At 47.6% G+C, this 24,697-nt stretch overlaps 1 protein-coding gene across 1 annotated transcript in view; it reads right to left on the reverse strand.

The window, feature by feature from the left end:
• Positions 1-1,068: 1,068 nt before the first annotated feature.
• Positions 1,069-24,697, reverse strand: part of BGN (biglycan) — a 46,605-nt gene continuing 22,976 nt past the window's right edge. Inside the window, exons 2-8 of the mRNA XM_035141001.2 lie at positions 15,627-15,875; positions 12,945-13,057; positions 11,060-11,273; positions 9,217-9,327; positions 8,698-8,791; positions 2,265-2,403; positions 1,069-1,286 (exon numbers count right to left, since the gene is read on the reverse strand). Of these exons, the coding sequence (XP_034996892.1) occupies positions 1,089-1,286; positions 2,265-2,403; positions 8,698-8,791; positions 9,217-9,327; positions 11,060-11,273; positions 12,945-13,057; positions 15,627-15,867 (1,110 nt within the window). The 5' untranslated portion in view covers positions 15,868-15,875 and the 3' untranslated portion in view covers positions 1,069-1,088. The remainder of the gene's footprint in view (positions 1,287-2,264; positions 2,404-8,697; positions 8,792-9,216; positions 9,328-11,059; positions 11,274-12,944; positions 13,058-15,626; positions 15,876-24,697) is intronic.

Below are 24,697 nucleotides of genomic sequence, written 5' to 3' on the forward strand. Positions count from 1 at the left end.
GCCGTAAAAGATATGCAGAATTCACATAGGCACTCAGTTTTCAGCACTTCCTATAATGTGCAAGGCTGCCCAGATCTAGAGGTTGGAGTCTGGAAAATGGCATCCCCTCTGGAAACTGGATGGTACAACTGCTTTACAGGGGCGGGGAATATTCTCACGTAGATATTTGCCAAGAGCACCCACAGCCATTTGGGTAGTCGGCAAAGGACTAAATCTGTGCATGAAATTCAGGCATCATTCCCATGTTACATTATTGTGCACATACAGGCCTACACTTGCAAGTTGAGATGCATGCACCTCTGTAATGTAGGAATGGATGTAGTGGATTGGGAAAGGTTCACCTAAATGTATGGGGTGTGGGGAATGCACTGATGTGGCCATTGTCTTGTTTACCATGGACTCATGGACTTGAGCGTAAAAAGCAGTAATTTGTGAATCTTCCTTAAGAGCGTCTGATAGAAAGAAGCACAGGAAAGTGCCATATACCGAACCAGACCACTGATCCATCTAGCCAGTGTTGTCTGCACTGACTGGCAGTGGCTCTCCAGTATTTCAGACAGGGGACATGCCTAAACCTACATGGAAGTGCCAGGGATTGAACCAGGGGTCTTCTGGACACAGAGCATGGGCCCTAAAACCAAGCTGCAGCCCTTCTCCAATGACGGCAACTTCTGGTAGTGGAGAATCCTCACATCCTGCCCCACCCCAGGGCAGCAGTAGTGATCCTTCCCACAGGAACAACAAAGTTTGTCTATCACAGCGAATTCATTGAAAATGCAGTGTTATTGTATGGTCTGAAGCTGGTCAAGTTGTAAGATCTGTACCTCTTTCCCTCCACATGTCAACTCTGTGCTTCCTTCCCTTCCCATCCCATCCTTTTCTCTTCCTTGGGCATTGGCTGGTATTCTGCCAGGTCTCTTTAATTACCCCGACTGGGTCCTCCCCACTGGCTCCCTCCTCCCCAGAATGGCCTTTGCTTTTCCACATTCCCTTGCTCACCCCCCCCCCACCCCTACCCCCAGTTTTCCCATTGGCTTTCTCTGTCCCTTCATCCCACCCTCCCTCCCCATCACCCTCCTCTGACTTTTTTATTTCTTGTAGTTTCCGAACTGGATAGCCAAGCGATTCGTAGCGCAGCGGAAAGCAGCTGGTTGGACCTCCCAGTAGGGCACAGGGTTGGCAAAGAGGCTGATGCCGTGGTACGAAGCCCGCTTTACCCCAAAGCCTACGGGACAGAAGTCGTTCACACCAATGTGAGTGATGTTGTTGGAGTGAAGGTACACAACCTGTGGAGGGAGAAGTGAGACTTGGTTACGCAGAGGTGGAAGATTTGCTGAGTTTGCGTTTGTCATAGGACTGCAGACAATATGCTAAATGAGCTGTTGGCCTACATTTTTTAGCATCATGGGAATCTCTACTGTTGATTTTCTTTTCTTTTTAAAAAAGTGAATGTGTTTAACTTCAGGACAGCAAAAGCAACCCCCATTTTATTTACCTAGCCATGACGGTGCTGTGATTTACCATAAATGCAAAACTTCACATGCTCAGAAGGTGTTTTTTAAAAAATATAATTATCAGGGTTGGCAAGCTGTATTTGTTTTGAAACCTCTTGCCTTCAGGCCTACGTTAGACCCACATTTGCCTGTTCTTACCAAGCCATGCTTGCTTGCCTGACACCATTTTTACATCAGTTGTGGGGCAGGTAAAGATGCAGTTAGCCCAAAGGGAGCCCCAGTGCAGGGACTGATGATTGATCTGCAGTCCCTGTAAAGCCTTGTGCATTGCACTTAGCTGATGCGCAGCTGATGTGCAGTGCTGTGGCTTGCATAGCTCTGTACAAGACACTTTGTGCCAACTTTGTGTCTGCACGGGCAGAAATAGTTCTCCAGATGTCATTGTGAGATCAAGTGATTTAGCTGATGGGTGGCCTCGCCCACTGATCAAACTTGACCCACGGGCAGTTGGGAAGAAAAGGATCTGGCCACTTCACCCCTACTGTTAATATATCAGGAATGCAAAGCATGAAATGATGATTGGGGAGGAGAAAAATGTTAATTGTTTGTTTCACAACTCAAGCAAAACACATGCCAGCCTAAAGAGGAAGCTGCAAGATGACCTGTCTGAAACACTGATGGTCCTGGTTCTCAGTTGCTGGATACCTTCATGAATGTAGGGTCCTACCAGCTGCCCAAACTTGCCTACTCCTGGAACTGGTCCTGCATTTGTTCACCTCTGCCACAAACTACCCCTGACCCCTCTGGTACCTGCAGAAACTTGAGGCCAGGCAGTCCTGGAGGAACTCGTGACAGCTTGTTGTTATCCAAGTGCAGCTCGCGTAGGCTAGGCAGGAAAGCCAGACTGCCGTTCTCAATCATGCGGATGTTGTTGTGTCCCAGGCCCAGCCTAGCGGGACGAAAGGAAGGGGAGGTAACAAAGAAAACAAAAGGAAAACAACAGCGGCTTCCAAATATCACAAAGGTTAAGTGGATCAAAATCTGTCTCTTGGGCAGGAGTTTGATGTAGGCTGGACTCTTGAAGAGTAATGGGGGAGATGGGAGGGTGTTCTTCAGGGCTACAGCCAAAATTAGGATGGCCAGCTGCCCTCCTTTACACAGGGTGGTCCTCTTTTCTGTAGGGTTGCCAGAGGACAGTCCTCTATTTGAAAGGACCCTCTGTTTCGAGGGCTGACCTGAGTCTGTTTAAAAAATTAAGGAATCATAAAACAGGAGGGGGTGGATGGGAGTTTCTATCAACAGTTAGCAGCACCTGGTCAACAGACCAAGTAGGCGTACAATCCACCTCTTGTCATTCCCAATACGGTAAGAAGCATTGTATTTCTACTTAATAATTATTTCTAGTTTTGCATCTATACCTATAAATTACCATATGCACATTGTAGGCAAATTGATATCCTTTCTGCCCTCCTTTTTTGGTGATGCATAACTGGCCGCCCTAGCCCAAAGCCCCGTGCATCTGTGACTCAGAAGGTGGGACCCAGCAGAGTCCCATTCAAGCCTCAAAGCGTATGGCTGTGCAACACTGGGTCCCTGTGGTTGGCAGAGAGGCAGCACAAAACCTCTAGCATAGCCAGGCCTCCTTTCATTGAACAGTATCTTCCGTTTGGCGTAGGGGCCTGGGGTTGGGAAGCCCCCATTGCTAAGTCTGGATTTGCAATATGGATGCCTGTCACTCTGCCTCTTTTCTGCTTCCTTAATGCCCTTCCTCCAATTCTTTCTCTGATTGCTGGAAGCTTCACATTTCAGGTATGTGGAGAAGAGGAGAAATGTGTTGCTGATATAAAATGGGGGCTTAAACAGTTGCAGCTACAAACCATTACAGCTACATGCAGCATTCAGCCAGTGTCCACCTAACTGTAAAATAGCAGAGGACGAGGTAAAGAGGGATCAGGGAATAGCAAGCCATCTTGTTTATTGAGCATCCATCCTCTTTTGTTTGCATTTGTGGTTTAGGCCAGCAAATTCAAGGCTCAACAGTCCAGTCAGAGACAGAGTTTGCCCCTGGCAGCATTCCTTTAAGTGTGGAAGGTGGAGATAAAGCTGTCGTGGGACCTCTACAGTTCCTCCTGCCCGATCCCTCCCGCCACCTACCCTGTTCCTACGCCTGCTGTGGCAAGCAGGTCTCCAGGTGTGGTGATCAGGAGGGAAGTGGCTATAACTAGGCCAGGGCGAGAACAGACAGGAGGACGTGTGACTGCCTGGTCTCTCTTCCTGCTCTGGCCTCCACAGAGTCCTCTGACTGAGAGTGCCCCATGGGAAAGAGCCTCGGGTGCAAGGGCCTGATCTAGAGGGTCTGGTGGCTTTTGGGTAAACAGTGTGGTTCATGGAGCATCTGTTGTGTGAGAGCCACTTTCAGGATGGTAGTAGAAAAGCAGGATAGAAATGGGCTTAATAAGCAACCAACCAACCAAAAGAAGGAAGGAAGGTGTATGAGGAGCATTACATTGAAAAGTGGCCTAGGAATCAGGACTAATAAGAATGGCTCTTTCTCCCTCTACTGGCTGAGGCTTGAAATGGCAGGACTATTTAGGAGTTGATGGTTCTGAAGGCAAGTCAATGCTACAAACTCATACCAGCTTCAAACCTGCTTTACAAAAAGCTCCAGCTGCCTCTATTTTCTTTACAAAGAACTATACATGCCCTGTTTATATATTTTTTAAAAAACGGGCAAGGGTTTACATTGGGAAAGAGGTGAACCCTGTCTACTCCTCCTACTCTGTTTTTGAATGCATGAATAGGGCTCCCATTTTGTTCCTGTTCTATCTTTTGGAGGAAATATTAGATATCTGAAAGCTAAATGAGTTGGGAAAGTCATCTATCTGCATGATGTCATGAACAAAGCATTTGCCTCAGATGTTTTCTCTTGTTGATTTCTGTCCTCCTTGCATTCCCTGCCCCCCACCCCCACATTTTTTAAAAAAGAAAGCTTTGGAAACTTAACACAATAGTTGTGAAATTTCCACAGGTGCAGATGGCTTATATTATGCAGCTATTCTGGCTCCAACCTAGAAGCTCAAAAGCACCTCAAAGTGCAAGTAGATAAATAGGTAAATGCCGTTTCCGTGTGCTGCTCTGGTTTGCCAGAAGCGGCTTTGTCATGCTGGCCACGTGACCTGGAAGCTGTACGCTGGCTTCCTTGGCCAAGTAAAGCGAGATGAGCGCTGCAACCCCAGAGTCAGACACGACTGGACCTAATGGTCAGGGGTCCCTTTACCTTTACCTTTATTCTGGCTCTTAATGGTCTGTGCATGTTGTTCTAGCCAAGGAGTCATAAACATAGTGCTTACAGGGACACAGGTGCCCACACCCAGCTCTAAGACCCAGTTTGGCATACACCTCCATGCACATTTGCGTACATGCACATGGGAGCCTCCATGGTGCTCCTCTAGAGGCTTCGCCTAGGGCAAAAGAAACCCTGGCTAGCCCCCCCCCCTGTGCACCTGGTGGGGTGCATGTGATTTTTGCCAGTTTGCAAATGTGCCTGGGGGCTCAAAAAACCTGGTGACTCTATTTCCTAGGTTGCTCTAACTTTATTTCTCTATAGCCTGTTTCTCCTCTCTAGAAATCATTCTACTGGTATCACCTTTCCTAATACAGTTGCCTTTATTTTCACCACCCTCTCCCCAAAATTCAGTGGGGAAGGGAACACTCTGGACTGGGAGTGCAGTGAAGGGGGAGGGAATATTTAACAAAAAGCCCCCCCCCCATTTACACTTGCCCCCATCTAACACTTGGGGCTAAGGAAACGAGGCTATGCTGTGCTAGAAGTCTAGAAGTAGAGTTGCTATTTCACCTCCGACTTAAAGCAGAACAGCAGGCAACAGCTGCTTCCAATTGTCCACCTCTGGAAGAAGAGTAGTTTGGATTTGATATCCCGCTTTATCACTACCCGAAGGAGTCTCAAAGCGGCTAACAATCTCCTTTCCCCTCCTCCCCCACAACAGACACCCTGTGAGGTGAGTGGGGCTGAGAGACTTCAGAGAAGTGTGACTAGCCCAAGGTCACCCAGCAGCTGCATGTGGAGGAGCGGAGACACGAACCCGGTTCCCCAGATTAGGAGTCTACCGCTCTTAACCATTACACCACACTGGCTCTCTCCTTGCCTTTGGCATCCTAGGCTGGTGCCCTCCCAACCTTTGGCCCACCTTCCCTTGTTGAGTACAGTATACGAACTATTAGCTCCCTCTAGTACAAATGGCAAGGAGCAAAATACATTTTGGAAATGTTAAACTTCACTATGAATATTTCCCTGTCTTTGTGCTGCCTATAGATGCATCTTTACCCACACCTGTTGCCTCTCACAGTGCAAACTTAGCTCCAAGACAATATATTGTTGGCATCAATCCATCTTGAGAGACAATGGAGTGCACCTCCAGGGGTAGAGTCAAACTGCTGGATTAGCAGCACCAAAGTGACTTCCCTTGGGGACAGGCCTGGGCAGTGCGTATGGAGGTCCTGGGCTACCCAGATGACAAGGCCACACCTTGGCTTGCTGATGTAGCCCAAAGGAAAGCAGAGTGATATGTTTGGCATCAGCTTGGCTGCAGGAGTTGCCAGAAGGAGGCGTACAAGGTGCCATCCAACCACCTTAGGAATTCCACTCCAGATTTGCGTAGGGTTTACTCCTTAGCCATTTCTTCTCCCAAAGAAGACAGCAGAGGTTCAGGACCAGAGTTTTCCTTCTCCTAGATGGGCTACCTTCCATCTGCCCCACACTTCCCTCTTTTGGCCCCAAGGGCTGCACGTGGCAACGACTTGAGGGATACACACACATGTGTGTGCACAAACACACATGTACCTCCTGCCCCTCTCTCATGCACAGACAAAAACATACACACAGAATGTTTTTGTCTGTGCATCTTCCACCTGCTCTCTTGTCACACATGCAAACTCACGCAGCCTTCCAGGTCCCACTCACTCTTCTGGTGCATTGGGAACCCATTGTGCCTCCCCAGCTGGTTGGCGCTGGGAACAACTGGGCAGCAGGCATGTCTGTGCCCTCCTCACCTGTTCCTAGTGTCAGTCAGCTGGGGAGGGGAGTTGTGCGATGAGACTGCTGAGGAGAGCGGAGGAGCAACCTGGTCAGCACACACCTCAGCTATTCCCAGAGCAAATCATCTGGGCAGGACAGGGAAGGCTGCGAGGAGACAGCCGAGTGGCGGGATGCGATTGCTGGTTGGTGCTGGCCTTTGTGTTTCCTCCCAACCTCCAAACAGCTGTTTAGCAGACTGAGGGGGATGCAGTTGTGGCAGGGAAGAAGGTGCACAGGTACAGATGTACCAATGTGGCTTTCCATCTAAAACAGACTCCATGTAAGCCTTCATGCAGCCGTTTATCTAACTGAGGACAGAGAATTGCCAGGGTGGGGGCAGAGTGTGAATTGTTAACCTGTGACAGGCTGCAGAGAAGGCTTGTGAGGGCCACATATGTCCTGCAGGCATCTTGGTGGTCTTGGCTTGGCAATGGACTGGATGAGAGCCAACAAACTGAAGCTCAATCCAGAGAAGGCTGAGGCCCTGTTAGTGGACCAGATAGATGGGAGGCCGCTTGCTTTCCCTCTGAAGCAGTGAATACATAACTCGGGGATACTTCTGGATCCATTGCTGTCATCTGAGGTTCAGGTAACCTCAGTGGCACAGAGTGAATGCTGAATAAACTGGTTGGATGCTGAATAAACTGTCTACACAGTAAGCCTGCAAGTTGCACACATTTAACTTGTGTGCATTTGGCTTTACATGCATGGAAGAAAAGAAATAAATAAATAAAATTGGGGTGAAGTTCCGAGAAAAATTAGCGTACTTTGGCAATCTCACCCACCACTGAACCCAATCTGTTTTGGCTATCCATGGTTTTGGCTTTAGGCATGATTCCCGGAACGCAACTCTTGCGTAAGTCGTGGACCTACCATGCTGTAAACTGTCCTGTGATCCTTGGATGAAGGGTGGTATATAAATTTAATCTACATATATAAAAATGTAAACTGGCCATGTCCGTTAGTATCCATGTTTCACCAAAACCGCTTGACCGATTGCGCTCAAATTTTGACACAATGTCGCATGCGAATATGAGAGCAAAGACAGGTGTCACACCTGTGCCACGTAAACCCCCCAAAACCCTGTGTTTCAAAACACACCACTCAGACGAAAATGCATTCTGGGAAAAGAACCAGGTTGCAAACCAGCGCCCTCTAGCGACGGCTACACTGGTACTACACCTATAGAACCTACAGAACAGTGATGGGCAACCTTTTGAGCTTGGTGTGTCAAAATTCGCCAAAAACCCGAGCATAACTCGGGTGGTGTGTCACTTCGAGAGAAAAAACTGTAATTTTGCAATATTTATAGTTTTAATAACAAAAATGTATAATTGTTTCCCCTTTTAAAAAAGGAAAAGGGGGAGGGAAAAAATATTAAACTTTTTATAAAAAATTTTTTTAAAAAGGGGGGGAAAATAAGGCAACCCAGAGGTCTTTCCCAGTGGGACTCTGGGCTCAGGCCTTCCTCCAACGGGTCTGCCACTGGGGAGGTGGACTCGGGTTGGGCCTGTGCCTCCTCGTGGCCCTCTTCAGCCCACCTCTCACCTCACTCGGCTATGCTTGTGCGGCGGAAGTCCACAAGGTCCCCAGAGATGCGCCGCCTGCGGCATTCTGCCGCCTGTCGGAAGTGAGGTCTCAGCATGTGGCCACGTGTCACCAAAAATGGCTATGCGCGTCAGTGCTGACACGCATGTCATAGGTTCGCCATCACTGCTATAGAACCTTCCCTCTCAACAGCACCTCAGCTGCCATTTACATACTAGGCCGAAGCCTTTACAGACTAGGCCGAATGGAGGTACTAACTCGCCTGGATGGGGGTTGGGGGGAGGAGGGGATGGGATAGTTCAGGACACGGTGGGACCAGTCACAGGGATGACCCGGGGTGGGGGGAGGAGGGGGCGGGATCATAGCTGTCAAGTTCTCCCTTTTTTAAAGGGAAATTCCCTTATGCTGAATAGGCTTCCTCGCGAGAAAAGGGAAAACTTGACAGCTATGGGCGGGATACGTCATGGATCAACACAGGGTGGTGGCAGTCACAGGGATTAGCCATGGCAACGCGTGGCAGGGCCAGCTAGTAAATGATAAAATAAATAATAAACACAGGTCATCTGGAGGAGCCCATCATTACTTTCCAGCTCACCCTACCTGTAGACTTTGGAGTACCGGATCAGATCTTCTAATTCAATTGCCTGGATCTTGTTGTGGTCCAGATGTAGCTCATTTAGGGTTTCAGGAAGATCTGGTTGTGGAGGCGGAGAGAGATTATTTTTATATATCTATGTATTATATAGAAAGATTGATAGGATTACATTTCTGTACCACTTGCCCATCCCCACAACCAGTGCTTTTTTTCTGGGGGCGGGGGACGCAGGGGTACGCATAGCCCTAAACATTTTGTGAATCTCAGTTTGTCCTCATTGAGGGACAGTATTTAAATATGAGTAGGAAAATGAAAGTACCCCTAAACATATTTTTTTAGTAAAAAAGCACTGCCCGCAACACAAATCAATGTTTTTTAATGAAATCATGTCCTAAAGCCAGGAGTGTGCATTGGTCTTATAGAGCAATTGGCTACCAGAAAATTACATTAATAACAGCCAAGTAAAGCTGTGGCTAAGCATTGCTGTAAGGAGGTAGCTATGAGAAAGAAGTCACACACATTACCTTTAGGTACCCCCGTGAGCTTTGCTTCTGAGATCCTCAAGTAGTTCAGCTTCAGACCATCAAAGGCACCGGGTTCAAATCCACTGTTCTCCAGGGGATTCCCTCCCATCTCTGTGAGGAGAGAAAACATGTCAGCTAGAACAAGAGCGTCCCATTCTTATCAGGCCCACATTTAATGCCAACATTTAGCATATTTTTAATTGTTTTATGTCCATTTCTCTCTCTACGGTGGCCAGATGCACAGGCGTATTGTTAAGCGACCTGCTGGTAAGCTTTATGCTCACATAATCTTTTCTGATATATTTAAAAGGAATTCTTGGATTCTTAGTGTTGCATTTTAGTTATAATACAATTTTTATTTCATATGGTTGCTGTACTATTGAATGCAAACACATTATTTTCTGCTTTGAACATAAATGCATCTGTTGAAAATAAACTGATATCAACCTGGTTTGCAGGTAATGCTAAAGCCAAAACTGTGGCTTAGTGAGAACTAGTGAAAGTGCAGACTCCCAGAGGGAAGATCGTGGCCATGGTGCTCTCCCCCTGATCTGCTGGTGCTACGCTGCTTGGGCTAAGCCATGGCTTGATTTAAGAAAGAGTCTAAACCTGGGCTCGACATAAGCCTCGCCATAGCTGCCAAGTCTCCTGTTTTCTCCAGGAAATCCCTGTTTTTCCAGCTGTTCCTAGCTGAAAAAACGGATTTTTTTGTTTTTTCCCGGTTTATTCTGGCGCGGCGGCCATTTTGGAACTGGGCGGAGCATGATCAGAAGCGACTTTTGATGCTGCTCTGCCCAGTTCCAAAATGGCTGCAGTGTGATTTCTGGCGCGGCAGCCATTTTGGAACTGGGCAAAGCAGCATCAAAAGTCGCTTCTGAGCATGCTCCGCCCAGTTCCAAAATGGCGGCAGCGCTACTTCCGGTCTGCTATTTCCGGCCCGGTCCCTTATTTCTCTGACAGCAACTTGGCAGGTATGTGCCTTGCTCCTCTATACAAACCATGAACTGTAACTAGGGATGGGGGAGAAATCCATTTCAGATCACATGTAAAGGCACATGTATCCAATCCACACTTTCCAAAACAGTATGAGAACCTAAACCCAGCCAACCTTCAACATTTGCACTTATCTGAATTTTGCAATGTAGTTCTCTAACCAACCAATCAACCATCCCACCAACCAACCAGTGTTTACAAAAATGCACATATCAGGGGAAAGTGTGTGTAAAAATGAATATATTGATGAAAACAGCATTAAAATGCACCCTATTAGCAGAAACAGCTTGCAAAAATGTGTACATTGGTAAAAACTGCATACAGAATATATTTATCAAGAGAAATTTGTACTAAAATGCTGGCAAATTTTCATGAGGATAAAATAAAATGAAACTGCAAATTGCTGCAGAAACATAGAATCATAGAGTTGGAAGAGACCACAAGGGCCATCCAGTCCAACCCCCTGCCGAGCAGGAAACACCATCAAAGCATTCTTGACATATGCCTGTCAAGCCTCTGCTTAAAGACCTCCAAAGAAGGAGACTCTACCACACTTCTTGGCAGCAAATTCCACTGTCGAACAGCTCTTACTGTCAGGAAGTTCCTCCTAATGTTTAGGTGGAATCTTCTTTCTTGTAAGAAAGAAGTAACATGGAGGATTGAATTTAAGATTGGGAAAAGAACAAGAACCTGGTAGAGTCAGGTACTTCCATCCCTAGCAGTAACCACTGCTTATTCTGACCAGCTTCTGACGTTCCTCAGAAAACTCATGGAATGGGACAGCTCACAAAGCATGTCTAGGGAGGAACGGCCCAGTGGGCATCAGTCTAGTAGAGCACCCATGTCTCACCAATGCAATTCATGTTGTTGAGCCCATTGAAGACATCCTTGGAGACCTTCTTGATCTTGTTATCATGGATGCGGAGTTCAACCAAGGAGCTGGGCAGGTTAGGAGGGATCTCCACCAGGTTGTTCTTGGAGATGTAGAGTTTCTGCAGCTTGTGCAGCGGGCTAAAGGCCTTTGGGTGTATCTTGGAGATCTTATTGTTCACCAGGACCAAGGCCTGCATCCACAGAAAGAAACTGCATGAGGGACAGGGTGGGTGGGTGGGTGGGCATAGAACAGGGAATGGAATCCATCCTCCAGGTAACTTTGCCAGTGGCCATGAACGGGGCAGTGAGAAAGGAAGAAACCTTCCACCATTTCAGTCCAGAAAGGGGTGTATTAGGGAAGGGAAACCCGGACTTAGAAATCATAGAAACATAGAGTTGAAAGAGACCACAAGGGCCATCCAGTCCAACCCCCTGCCAAGCAGGAAACACCATCAAAGCATTCCTGACAGATGGCTGTCAAGCCTCTGCTTAAAGATCTCCAAAGAAGGAGACTCCTCCACACTCCTTGGAAGGAAATTTCACTGCTGAACAGCTCTTACTGTCAGGAAGTTCTTCCTACTGTTTAGGTGGAATCTTCTTTTTTGTCGTTTGAATCCATTGCTCCGTGTCCGCTTCTCTGGAGCAGCAGGAAACAACCTTTCTCCCTCCTCTATATGACATCCTGTTATATATTTGAACATGGCTATCATATCACCCCTTAACCTTCTCTTCTCCAGGCTAAACATACCCAGCTCCCTAAGCCGTTCCTCATAAGGCATCGTTTCCAGGCCTTTGACCATTTTGGTTGCCCTCCTCTGGACACGTTCCAACTCGTCAGTATCCTTCTTGAACTGTGGTGCCCAGAACTGGACACAGTACTCCAGGTGAGGTCTGACCAGAGCAGAATACAGTGGTACTATTACTTCCCTTGATCTAGACGCTATACTGCTATTGATGCAGCCCAGAATTGCATTGGCTTTTTTAGCTGCTGCATCACACTGTTGACTCATGTCAAGTTTGACATGGCTTGCATATCAGAAGTTCCAGTCTCAATCCCTTGAATTTCACGTTCAAAAATCTTGGGGAAGGGTCCTTGCCTGAGACCTTGGAGAATGGTTACCAGTCAAAATAAACAGTACTAGTGGCCCAGGGGACTTGCTCAGTGCAAGGCAGCTTTTTATATCCTTAAGAGTGGGTGCTTATGTGAGGAGATCCTGACTTCGATTCTCACAATGAGGGATAAATGCAGGAGGATTGCAATAGTACTACTGACCTGTTTGTTGAGCATTCATCCTGATTTATTTGTGGGGAAGATAGATTATGTTGCATTGAAGCAAGTGTTGTCCCACACTTTCTAGTGCATTTCCCCACCAGCACTTTCCCACACTTACCTTTCCTCCGCTTTTCCCAGGCACACATCCACACTTTAAAGCTTCGTGTCCGAGTGCCCTTTTATTTCCTCCAGAGCTTCCCTTGCAAAAACCTACTTCTTTAAAGCTGAATTTAAAACTGGAATTGCTGTTAGCTCTGATTCAGCTTTAAAGAGCAGATTTTTGTGAGGAAAGCTCCGGAGGAAAAACCAAAAAAGGGGGTTTGGACAAGCGCAAACCATGCTTGGAAAGAGTGGAGGAGTGTAAGTGTGGCTAAGCCCCGTGTTGACAAGGGTGAAAAAATGCAGGTGCACACCCTAATTCTACCAGCAGAGGGTAGTGCACAGATAAGGTGAGGAGGAGGAGATGGGGGATCCATTGTATCTCTTTTAATATGTGCTTTAAGGCAGAGCAGAGACAGGGGCTCAAAGCCTCTTTTACAATAAAGGCTGAGGTAATAGGTTGAGGAGAGGAAGCTTTTGCCATACTTACATACAAGTGATGCAGCCCCTTAAAGTCATCTTTGCGTAGCTCAGTAATGTGGTTGTTCTGCAGATCCAGCAATTTTGTATCTGGCGAGATCTCCCTAGGCACTTCCTTAAGACCTGGATGAAGCAGGTGAAGAGGGATGGATAGAGGGGTTAAGAAAATTTAACAGGGCAGGTTAAATCATTGTGGCAGTTGCTAAGCAGCCCAGAAAGACAGAGCCAGGACTGGCTCAAGATAATTTACTGCCCAAAGGGATAGAGAGTGGTGCAAACCAAACAGGCATGTCCCAGAATGCTTTGCACTGTTGCAGAGGATTCTGGGAGTGAAACTCTTGCACCACAGAGATAAATTAATGACCAATTTAAAGGTAAAGTTGAAGGGACTCATGACAGTTAAGTCCAGTCACAGACGACTCTGGGGTTGCAGCGCTCATCTCGCTTTACATGCTGAGGGAGCCAGCGTTTGTCTGCTCTGCAGACAGTTTCTCCAGGTCATGTGGCTAGCATGACTAAGCCACTTCTGGCTCAACAGAACACTGACACCAGAGCAGCGCACGGAAACGCTGTTTACCTTCCCGCCGGAGTGGTACCTATTTATCTACTGGCACTTTGACATGCTTTCGAACTGGTGGGTTGGCAGAAGCTGGGACCAAGCAACGGGAGCTCACCCCATCATGGGGATTCGAACCACCAACCCTCTGATCGGCAAGCCCAAGGCTCAGTGGTTTAGACCACAGCACCTCCCGTGTCCCATTATGACCAAGCAAAAGCAAGAGCGATGCCATCTTTGCAGCAAACAGGATTCTGAGGTGTGTTGCCACTGCAGGAGGGGAACTGACTAGTCTGGATGCATGTGCTACCTCTCATCTAGCCACACCCTCCCCTTGAAGTAAAAATGCAACGTCCCCTCGTGCTGCGCTGCCAGCTCCTCCTACTAAGACGGCATGCTTTTATAAGCATTGCTGGACTGGGAGATGAGGGAGCCACAGTTTCTCCTCCTCTCTTTCACCTGCCATGCAAAACACCTGTAGAACATCTATGGAGTGTGGGATGGGAGGTTGACAAAAGAGCCATTGTATGTGTATAGAAGGTGGGAGGAACTGCCTCATATTTCAATTCAGTGGCAGATTTGAGAGTGTGGGCTGATCTCCAGGCCTGCAGAACCATGCCCAGAATCTGTTGAGCTATCAGAGCCACTAATCCTTTGAGGTATGTGGGGTTCCAGAAGGCTGTGCAGGGTGAGGATGCTGTGTCCACCCATCATGTCCTGCCTGGAAACCCAACAATACCTAGAACCACTTTTGGGTTAAACATGAGTTTGTTAGGCATGGATTGGGAACGCTGCTCTAACTTGTATCCTCCTTCCTGTCACTTCTGCCAACCTAGCAGTTCAAAAGCACGCCAATGCAAGTAGATAAATAGGTACAGCTGCAGCGGGAAGATAAATGGCATTTCTGTGCGCTTTGGCTTCCTTTACGATGTTCCGTTGCGCCAGAAGCAGTTTACTCATGCTGGCCACATGACCCGGAAAGCTGTCTGCGGACAAACGCCAGCTCCCTCAGCCTGAAGCGAGATGAGTGCTGCAACCCCATAGTTGCCTTTGACTGGACTTAACCGCTCAGCGGTCCTTTACCTTTTACCTTCACCTCCTTCCTGTTAAAACGCACATGGAGTTTCAAACACACACACACACACTGGTGCTCTCCAGGTTTGCACCAATATGGGTTGCTAGAAATAATCTGGACCAAAGCCAAGCGCATAGGTCTCTCTCAAGCATATAATACTGTCATATTCTGACACACAAGTTTGAGAAGAACCCTCAAGTCCAAAACCATAGTCACTCCTGATAAATGGGGCCATCAACACACAGCTTCCAAACAATGTCAGCTCAGTTCCTTTTTTCTTTTCTTTTTTTCCACAATGATTGATCAGTTAAAAAGGATATCTTTATTTACCTTTATTTTATATGTCTTTTTTATACAAGACCTTGCATTTTACTCTTAGTTGGCCTCCTAACTGCTATTTTGCATAACAACCAACAGAGGGGGATAGAGCACCATTAAGGCCAGGCATGTATTGCAAAATATAGGGGTCGCCTAAGAGGGTGGAAGCGAAGACTGCAAAGTGGGGGCAGGCAGAAAACCTGTGGCCCTTCAGTATGGTGTAGTGGAATAAGATCTGGGAAACCAGAGTTAAAATCCCTACTCAGCCATGAAGCTCACTGGACCAGTCACTGCTTCTCAGCCTAACCTACCTCTCAGGGTTATTGTGGGGGTTGAATGAGGAGCCAGAGAAGCACATATGCCTCCTTCAGCTCATTGGAAGAAAAGGTGGGCTTTTAAATGCAATGAATGAGTAAAATACAATACAATTTGACCACAACGCACACCATCCCTGACCATGCTAGCCGGGGCTGATGGAAGTTGGAGTCCAATGGGATTTGTTGACGCTCCTTTCCTTGTGTATAAGAGGCAGTTGGGCCCTGAGTGTGTGATTGAAACTTGGGCCGTGATAGCGGGCTCCATGCACTTCAAGTTCCCCAACACTAGTTTTCAGAGTAATATGTTGAGCCCTTTTGTTAGCTCTGTCTACCTCATCCAGTGGCACACCACCCACTCCCTGTTTGCAACAGAACTGAGGCCCCCAGAATCCTTGGCCGCTGTTTTGCTCCCATGCGCCAACTCACCCAGGTCAGAGCATTGCACCACCCTGAGGTGGCAGTGGCATCCGAAGGGGCAGAGGCCTGGATAGAAGGGCACGGTGTCCTCAGCCTCAGCCCCTCCTGACGTAGGGAAGATGCCCGATGCCTCTTCCTCTTCTTGGACATTAGGATCATCCATGGAAAAGTCCCAGAAGCCTCTCTGCACAAACGGCAAGTCACCGCTCACCAGACCCAAGAGGGGCATCAGCAGAAGGAGGTGTTCCATGGTGGGAGCTGCTAGGCAAGAATATGAGAGAGAGAGAGAGAGAATGACAGGAGTCAGATTGTGCTGTGAGGGACTGAAGATGTGAGATCCACAAGACCTTTAGAATCACAGAGCGCCTTAGTGTTCATAATCGGCAGGGCCAGAATGGCATTGTCTGGCACCTGCTGTTCACTTACCTCATTGCCCACTGCAATTCTGCCCCTCCCTCCTGAAACTCTGGCCCTCTGTCACCTCAGACTGGGCTTCCCCCATTTTCTGTCTGGCCCAGAGAGTCTCTGTTAATGACTTTCTTAATGGGTTAATGGCTTGGCCATTCCCGTCATGGTTCTTCTGTCAGGCGGTTTCCAGGACACAGGAAAACTGGCTTAAAATCCAACCCCCACTAGACTCATGAATTGAGGGGTTTGCTTAAATTCCTACCCTTTACTGAATCAAGATATTTTAGGGGAGCCTTGCCTCCCCAACTTATAATAATATTGTCCTCCATATAACTGTCCTTAAACTATGTCAACATGTGGAGAGCTGTGCCCTCGCCTGCCTTATCTCCCTTTGGTCTTTTGTACAGGCACTTCCTGTTCTGGTACTGGAAGTGAGAGGGGCAGGGGATGTCTCAAGAAGTAACAGATGGTATGGATGCAAAGATGAGAGAGAACGGGCTCATCAAGACTTTCTTTTGTGCCGCGTTTCTAGGCACAGCTCCATGCTTGAAAGTTCTGGGTCCGAGCCGTGGAAAACCTGAATTGCCTAGAAAGCGCGGAGTATGGATGTGCCCAGAAAAGAGCATTCAGCTCCTCTCCTGTTTGCATAGGATGTAAGTCAACCTCCTGCTCTGTTTTACATGGAAGCAGCACATCACATCTACGTAAATTTGGCCATTTCCTAACCTACTTTACAAGGTTGTGGTGAAGATAAAAACGTAGAAAGTACTACTGTACATATCAACCTGCAAACTGCTTGGAGGAAGGATGGGATGTATACAGGCCCGCCCTAGCCATAGAGGCTAGTGGCGCGGAGAACCACGGCACCGGGCGCTGGAAGGGCGCCAAGTGAGCGCAGGGTTCCGGCGATCTGGCCAGGACTGCGCTCCACGAGCTGAGAGGCTGTGTCGCGTCTCTCTCCTTCTCCGAGGACTCCACACTGGGTTCCGCTCAGTCGAGCTTCGCCACCAGTGCGCACACAGCGCCTAAGCAGCTCTTGCTGGCCCCGCGGTGCGCACGCTGGTGGCGAAGCCTGACTGAGCAGAACCCAGTGCTGGGGAAACGAGAAGGAGGCGCAGCGCGGAGTCCTCGGAGGTGGCCTCCCGCTGCTGCTGCGGTCCACTTGGCACTCCCGGGTCCTTGGAGAGGCTCTGGAGCCAGGTCTGGCCGCTCAGGAGCTGGTTTGGGCAGCAAGGCGGGAGGGGGCTGCCTGTAGCCCACCAGCTCATAGAAGGGTGGCTGCCTCAGCATGATCGCTTTGGTGCTGCACTTTCAGAGGGGGGCGCTGGAGGGATCTTAGCGCCAGGGCGCTGGATGGGCTTAAGACGGCGCTGGATGTATACATGTCTGTATACATGTGTGTGTACGTGGGTGTGGGTGTGTTCATGCCTGCATGTCTGTGTTTCCAGATGGGGGTGTGTATATATATATATATATGTATATATATATATATATGTATATATATATATATATGTATATATATATATATATATATATATATATATATATATATATATGTATGTAGGCATTGCGCGCGTAGATGTAACAACCTTTCTCCGTAACTCCTGAACCGTAATGTAACAAATTTGGCCACAACGTTCCATGCCCATCAGTGAGGGATCTGGCATAATTTTCCCCCCCAAAAAGCAAACCTTTAATACATAAAATAATGATTAAACACAAAAAGTGGCGCCCAAATTAGACGTCACCAGCAGAAGCTCGGAAGACTCCAGCAGCATCCAATAGAAAGGCAGATTGCCCACTGCTGCCTCAAAAGCTGCGCCAACAGATGGCATCTTAAAATTCCACAGCAACTGTCAGGGGGTTTCCTTACAGAGAGCCCCCACCCATCATTTTCACCAGCTCATCACCCAGCGTCAGCACCAGTAGCGAGTCAGAGGAGAGGAATAAGGGAGTGAGCGGAGTGGAGAGAGGGCTCTCGTATGCTACAGCTAGGGGAGGAGGAGCTGAGACAGCCACAGGGCATCCGTTTTCCCCGACACCTGAATTGAGACGTGCTAGCACCTGTAGGGCGAGGGGGGGGCGTTTTGGGGTCCCCAAGCTCTTATGCTGGGTGAAGGCCAGGAAGAAGCCGTTGCGAGGTTCTGATATGGACTGAGCAGTCATGTTTCCCGATACTCTTGCACTGTAAATAGCATGCACAATAAAACTCTGAAAGAAACGACGGAGTGGAGCGTCTTTACTCATGAGTAGCTGCAACCCTCTCTTACAGCAACCAACTAAAAGCAGGCCTTTTGCAGCAACAAGGCCCAACATTGCCAAGTGGAGGTAGGGGCCTGCCTGTGGGGGGATGGGGGCGAATAGGGGGCAGGGATAGGTAATGGATCAGAACAGGGTGGGGGGGGGAACACAGGGATGAAACCTGCCCTCTCTACAGTATCTCACCTCGGCTTTGCAGACTAGGCTGAGTGGATTTAGGGGCCTGCCTGGGCGGGGGATGGGGGGCGAATAGGCCGCAGCATAGAATAACTGAATATGGGCCTTTTACACGTGGGTAGGGGAGTCAGGGTTGGGACAGGGCAAAATTTTACAGAACACGCGCAATGGGGAAATGATTGTGTGCAAAATGAATGGGTCACAGGGATAACCGGGGGGGGGGGGTTGGACAGAGGAGAGGAGGGAAATCACAGGGGTAAGACAGGGAGGTTAGGGGAGGAGAGGGGGGAGATCACAGGGATAAGCCGAGGTAGGGGGAAGAGGGGCATAATAGGTCATGGATCAGGACAGAGTTGGGGGATTCACAGGGATGAGGGGGGAATCACAGGTATAAGCCGGGGGGGTGAGGGGAGGAGTGGGAGAATCACAGGGATACGTCATGGATCAGCACAGGGTAGGGGAAATCACACAAATAACCCACAGCAATGCGTGGCAGGGCCAGCTAGTTAATATATAATGTACTTCAAAGTGAGGCCTCAGTACTGTAAACTTGTTGCTGCAACATTGCAAATGGATACAGTAGAGTGAGAAAAAAATACAGACTTGCATTTTGGTGGCAATGACGTCATGTAGATGCTGCAACAAATTGCATGCATGAGAAGCACCACAATAAAAGCACCCTGTTTCTATTTTTGTGGCCCTCTTGTTCCACACCCTCCCTGCACATGGTAGGAGATTATGCTCTAGACAAAACTAGGCTGTATGGTAAATAACAGTGCTTGCTTATATATATATATATATATATATATATATATATATATATATATATATATATGTGTGTGTGTGTGTGTGTGTGTGTGTGTGTGTGTGTGTGTGTAAAAGGGCATGTGGGTGGGTATTGACTTTTCTCTGAAACCGCTTGACTGATTGCGTTCTAATTTTGACACACCATCCCATTCTACTGTGAGAGGAAGCATATACCATTTGCGTAGACAGATGTCACACCTGGGCCACGTAAAAACCCCAAAACCACATGTTCCAGAACTCACAACTCACCCTAAAGTGCATGCTGGGAAAAAGAACAGAGAAGCAGCGTCTCCATTGGCTGCAGACAATCAGTGACATCACAAAATTCCACAGCAACCAACTGAAAACAGGCCTTTTGCAGCAACAAGGCCCAGCATTGCCCAGCAGACTGAATAGGCCGCAGCACTGCCCAGCCGAGAGAACTGACTAGGCCGCAGCATTGCCCAGCCGGGAAAATTGACTAAGCCGCACAATTGCCCAGCCGGGAGAACTGACTAGGCCGCAGGCCACAACCAACTGAATACGGGCCTTTTACAGGGCTGTGACTTTGGGTGAGATAAATTTGTCAGGGCAGGGTGGGGAGATTTCACAGAACACGTGTGGGTAGGGGAGTCAGGGTTGGGATAGGGCAAAATTTTACAGAACACACGTATTGGGGGAATGATTGTGTGCAAAATGAAGGGGGACTCTGAAGGTGAGGGGACTCTGAAGAGAGACTCTGAAGGTCCATTTAACATAAAAAGGTCCATTTAACACAAAAAGCCACCGCAATGCGTGGCAGGGCCAGCTAGTGAATATATAACGATATAAATGCAGTAAGTAAATGGTTGAGGGAGACATGAATTGAACGAGGCACTTCCTAGTGACTTGGCTATGTCAGGAATTGAAAAACAGGGTGGGGGTTGCCTGAACCATGAGAGATTGATGAGGGAGCCATGAGTAAGTATTCACAGGAAGGAAGTGTGTATGCAATAGTGTAGCCAGTGTAGCCAGTTGCGACACAACTGACTGTGCACAAATATCTCTTGAATCTGCCCACAGGGGCTGCATTCACAGCGTGGGTCCTGGCCTGTGGTCCTGGCCCACCAGGACTGTGTCTGTGTGTGTCAGACCCTGCAGTTTGCAGCTGCATTTTGTTGCCCTCTATTCAGTCTGTGACTTGGAACAGGGCAGCACGCAGCTGTAACATTGCTCCTCTGAGGATGCCAACTGGTTTCTGCCAAGACTCATTTGGAAACATCAGTAGAGAGGGTTGGCCTGGTTTTTAAAAATATTTTTATTCATTTTATAAGATTAATAACAGAAACAAAGACAATAATCAATAACAAAAAAAGAGAAAAACAACACATGACTGTTGTTGAACTACAACTCCCAACAGCCTCAACTAGCACAGCCATGCTGTCTGCAGCTGATGGGAACTGTAGCTCAACAACATCTGCAGAGCACCAAGTTGCTGAAGGACGTTCCACCCTGAGATTCTTCCATAGCGCCAGTTGTTTCTCTGTGCTTTTGGAGACCCCTTGCTTCAAGTCTTCCACTCCCCACCTCAGGTTTGTGGTCATAGAAAAAGGCAATGTCTTCTGCAAATACGTTGCCCCCCCCCTTCTGCACACATGGGGTGGGGAGTGGGGCTATTGGTTTGCTTGTTTGTTTTTCTCGTTTTTGTTTTGCACTTGTTCTTACTGAAGGCAGTTTGTTGCCATGTGGTTTACTACTGGGCTACCTTTTTTCTCTTCTCTAAGAGTCTTGCATCATCAGGGGTTTTGCCTCAGCAGAACAATATTTGCAGTTCACTTCTCCCACCTCCAAGCAACCTTTAAACAGATTTTTCCTCTCTGTGGTGGCTACCATACTGGGGTGACCTAATCTCACATCTGGTCTATGACATCTGTATCTATCATCTGCCTTGGTGGCCTTCCCTCTGCAGTCTGCTCAGGAAGCTAAACTAATATTTCTTATTCTTCAACTGTCATCATGTTATGTCTTTCCTTCAATCCTTACGCTCGCTGCCAGTCAACTTCAGGAGTCCAGTCCTCAGGGTGACGGTGCCAAAAATGTGGGTTGCACCCAGGGGTTTTTTTCAGCTGGAACTGAACTCCGGCACTTCTCAGGTGGGCACCGTTGCCTTTATAAGAAAACAAGGGAGGCCCCTCTTTTCCTAGAAAAATAGCACTAGTTGCACCACATCCCTTCCTCTTCTGCCCTCTCCTCTCTTTATTTTTAGAGCATTTCTACAGAGGTTTTCACTTTGATTCTGCTTACCTTCAGATATGTTATACACCTTTGCAGTGATAAACTATAGAATGAGAGAAAGGAAGGCACTGAACAAAGGGGGAAATTGTAGTACTTTAAAGCTCAGTAACATTTGTGTTTCAAATCTTAATAAACCTGTAAGAGAAAAATATTCTAGTCCTCACATTTACTTTTTTTTTTTAACCCCTTTCTCTGTCCCTGAGAATAGTTGTCTCCAGTGCTTTCTTTTCTAGAAAAATAGGTGCCGGTACTCACCATTAAGTTTAGTTACAGAAAGTGTCACGCTTTTTAACAACAACAAAAAGAGTACTGCTGGTACTGCATACCCTTGAGTACCCCTGGGGGGGGGAGAAGGTGCACTGCTTGTCTCCATGCTAAAGCCCTTGGGCACTCACTACTGAGACATTGCTTCTCTTTAATCAGAGGGAAATGAAATTAGGACAGAGGCTGCTTCCAGACAACCTGCTTATTGAGTGTTCATCCTGATTTGTTTATACAGAGTTTGTGAAGAGGTAAGATGACACTGGTGCTTATTGAGCATCCTTTCCAATATATTTCCCCATCATTTTCCATATTGCAAGAAGTCTGTTTTTTGTTTTGGAGGAGGAAGCATTTTTTGTGCATGCAAGAATTCTGAATCAACTTTAATTGGTTTGCATTGTGTTCTTAAATTTTGTGTGGTTGCATGCCTGCTCAGAGTGCCTTTTGGCAAGCAGATGGAGTATAAATGGCTGAAATCACCCAGCCCTTCATTTGCCATTCAACTCTCCCCTCACTGTTGTCAATTATTGAAAATTGTTCTTTATCCAAGGCATGGAGGACAAGATGGTTGGACAGTGTTCTCGAAGCTACGAACATGAGTTTGACCAAACTGCGGGAGGCAGTGCAAGACAGGAGTGCCTGGCGTGCTATGGTCCATGGGGTCACGAAGAGTCGGACACGACTAAACGACTAAACAACAACATGGGGGGCCCACCCAAGACATTTTGTTGACTGAGGCAGAAAAATCCTGAAATGGCAGCACATGCCCTTTCTTCTATTTAATAGGGGACCTGGTCCATCAGGAAGGTCCCCTGCACAAACTCTGTCAATGATTAGGAGCAGCACAAGAGCTTTCCTGTTTAATTTCAAAGAGGTTTTGCTGAGATAATAGAATCACAGAATTGTAGCGTTGGCAGGGACCACAAGGGTCATCTGGTCCAACCCCCTGCAATGCAGGAAACATTTGCCCAACATGGGGCTCAAACCTACAACTCTGAGATTAAGTATCTCATGATCTACTGACTAAGCTACCCCAGCCATTGAATAGTGTGCCCCATGGGTCAGACTTGTCTTGTCTCCCACTGCACCACTCTTAATTCCACCTGGTTGCATTAAAGCAGGAGGTAAAAATAGAAGATCTTTTCCATTGGCTCAGGTGTTAACATTTGCTCCTTTCCTACCAGAGCTATCTCCACCAGAAACCACTCAATCTGGTACTTAGAGAAGCATTACCTAGCATCATATACTGTAAACCAGAGGTGACTGACTTGCAGCTTCTGCTCCATGGATAGGCAAACTAAAGCCCGAGGGCCGGATCCAGCCCAATCGCCTTCTCAATCTGGCCCACGGACAGTCCCTGGAATCAGCGTGTTTTTACATGAGTAGAATGTGTGCTTTTATTTAAAATGCATCTCTGGGTTATTTGTGAGGCATACGATTTTGTTCATTTATTTATTTTTTTCAAAAGATAGTCCGGCCCTACACAAGGTCTGAGGGACAGTGGACTGGCCCCCTGCTGAAAAAGTTTGCTGACCCCTGTAAATCTACTCTTTCGTGTATGTGTGTGCTCAAAATGTCTTAGAATCCTTGTGGTTCACCAATGTGCTGTAAATGTACGAAGCAAAAATGTACACCTTTTGAAGATGAGAGGCAAAGTGCAGACAGATAAAGGTTTTTTCCATATGTGTGGCTGTTCCTATATGCATGTTTGGCAACTTAGCTTCCACACATCCCCAGCCCTGTGTTTGCTACCAGTACCAAGCACAGTGATCCCCACCCCATCCTCCAAGTACATATAAGCACCATGTGCCTATTCTGCATGGCAGGTGCACTTCCAGACAGATGAATGGTGGGCAAGGCATCCATGTTTAGGGTCACCATTGCCAAAAAAAAAAGAGGGTGCAAATGTGCACATGGTCATTTAGAAATATTTAGAAATAATAAACACATCTGGAAAGGATTGCTGTCATTGAAATAGAAACACATCTCACCAAGGTAGAGAAGATGTCACGCAACTGATATGCCTGCTCCCTCTGCTGACCAGGTGCTGCTAACTGTTGATAAGAAGTTTCAAGGCTCCCTTTCTATTGCTCCTTATCTTTCCAACCAGACTTGGGACAGGACAGCCCTCCCAAGGGAGGACACCTTCAAAGAGAGGCCTGTCCTCTGGCAGCCCTTCAGAATGGAGGGTTGTCTTCTGTAAAGCAGCACACACAAGACACCCTGTCCGCATTTCCCATTGAATATAGTTTCCTATAGCAAGCCAAATCAGCTCTGTTTATAGCTATGGAAGTTTATAGACACCCGGTCCTTAAAAAGGAGAGTTCCTTTGCCTAGGTTGTGGCGTCCTGTAATTCCCTGGGGCTGAGAATAGCAGGACTGTAATTTAGCAGTTATTTTTGCCTGCCTCCTGGCCTGTAGTGGTCAGAAAGAGACACATCCCTTGCTTCCCTACCCCCACCCCCCAAGATGGGAGCCTGCCATAGATTTAGTTGCCCCCCCCTCTCTCTCCACACCCCATTCCCTACCCATTCCCCCAGGTCTTTAGATGTGGAAAATTATAGCAAGTCATCATGGGTTTCCAGATGGCAATGCCTGCTGAGAGGTGAGATCATTGTGACTCGCTTGTACAGGTCCCACGCCCGCTCTCTTACTGTAAGGAAGTAGGACTCAAAGAGCTGATGTCATGCAGTGAGTGTGCTGTGCAAAGTCTCTCCACTGGCAAAGCCCAGGCTTGCCTGATTTTCATTTCATATGTATATGTTTTAAGCCCGGATTGGTGGACTATTTCTATTGCAGGTGTGAGCCAGGGGGGCAGCCAATGTGGCACTCTCCAGATGTTGCTGTACTCCAACTCCCATCAGCCCCTCCTTGCAGGGCCAATGGTCAGGGATGATGGAAACTGTAGCCCAGCA

Source organism: Zootoca vivipara, chromosome 16 (genome assembly GCF_963506605.1).
Source record: "Zootoca vivipara chromosome 16, rZooViv1.1, whole genome shotgun sequence".
NCBI classification, from domain to species: domain Eukaryota; kingdom Metazoa; phylum Chordata; class Lepidosauria; order Squamata; family Lacertidae; genus Zootoca; species Zootoca vivipara.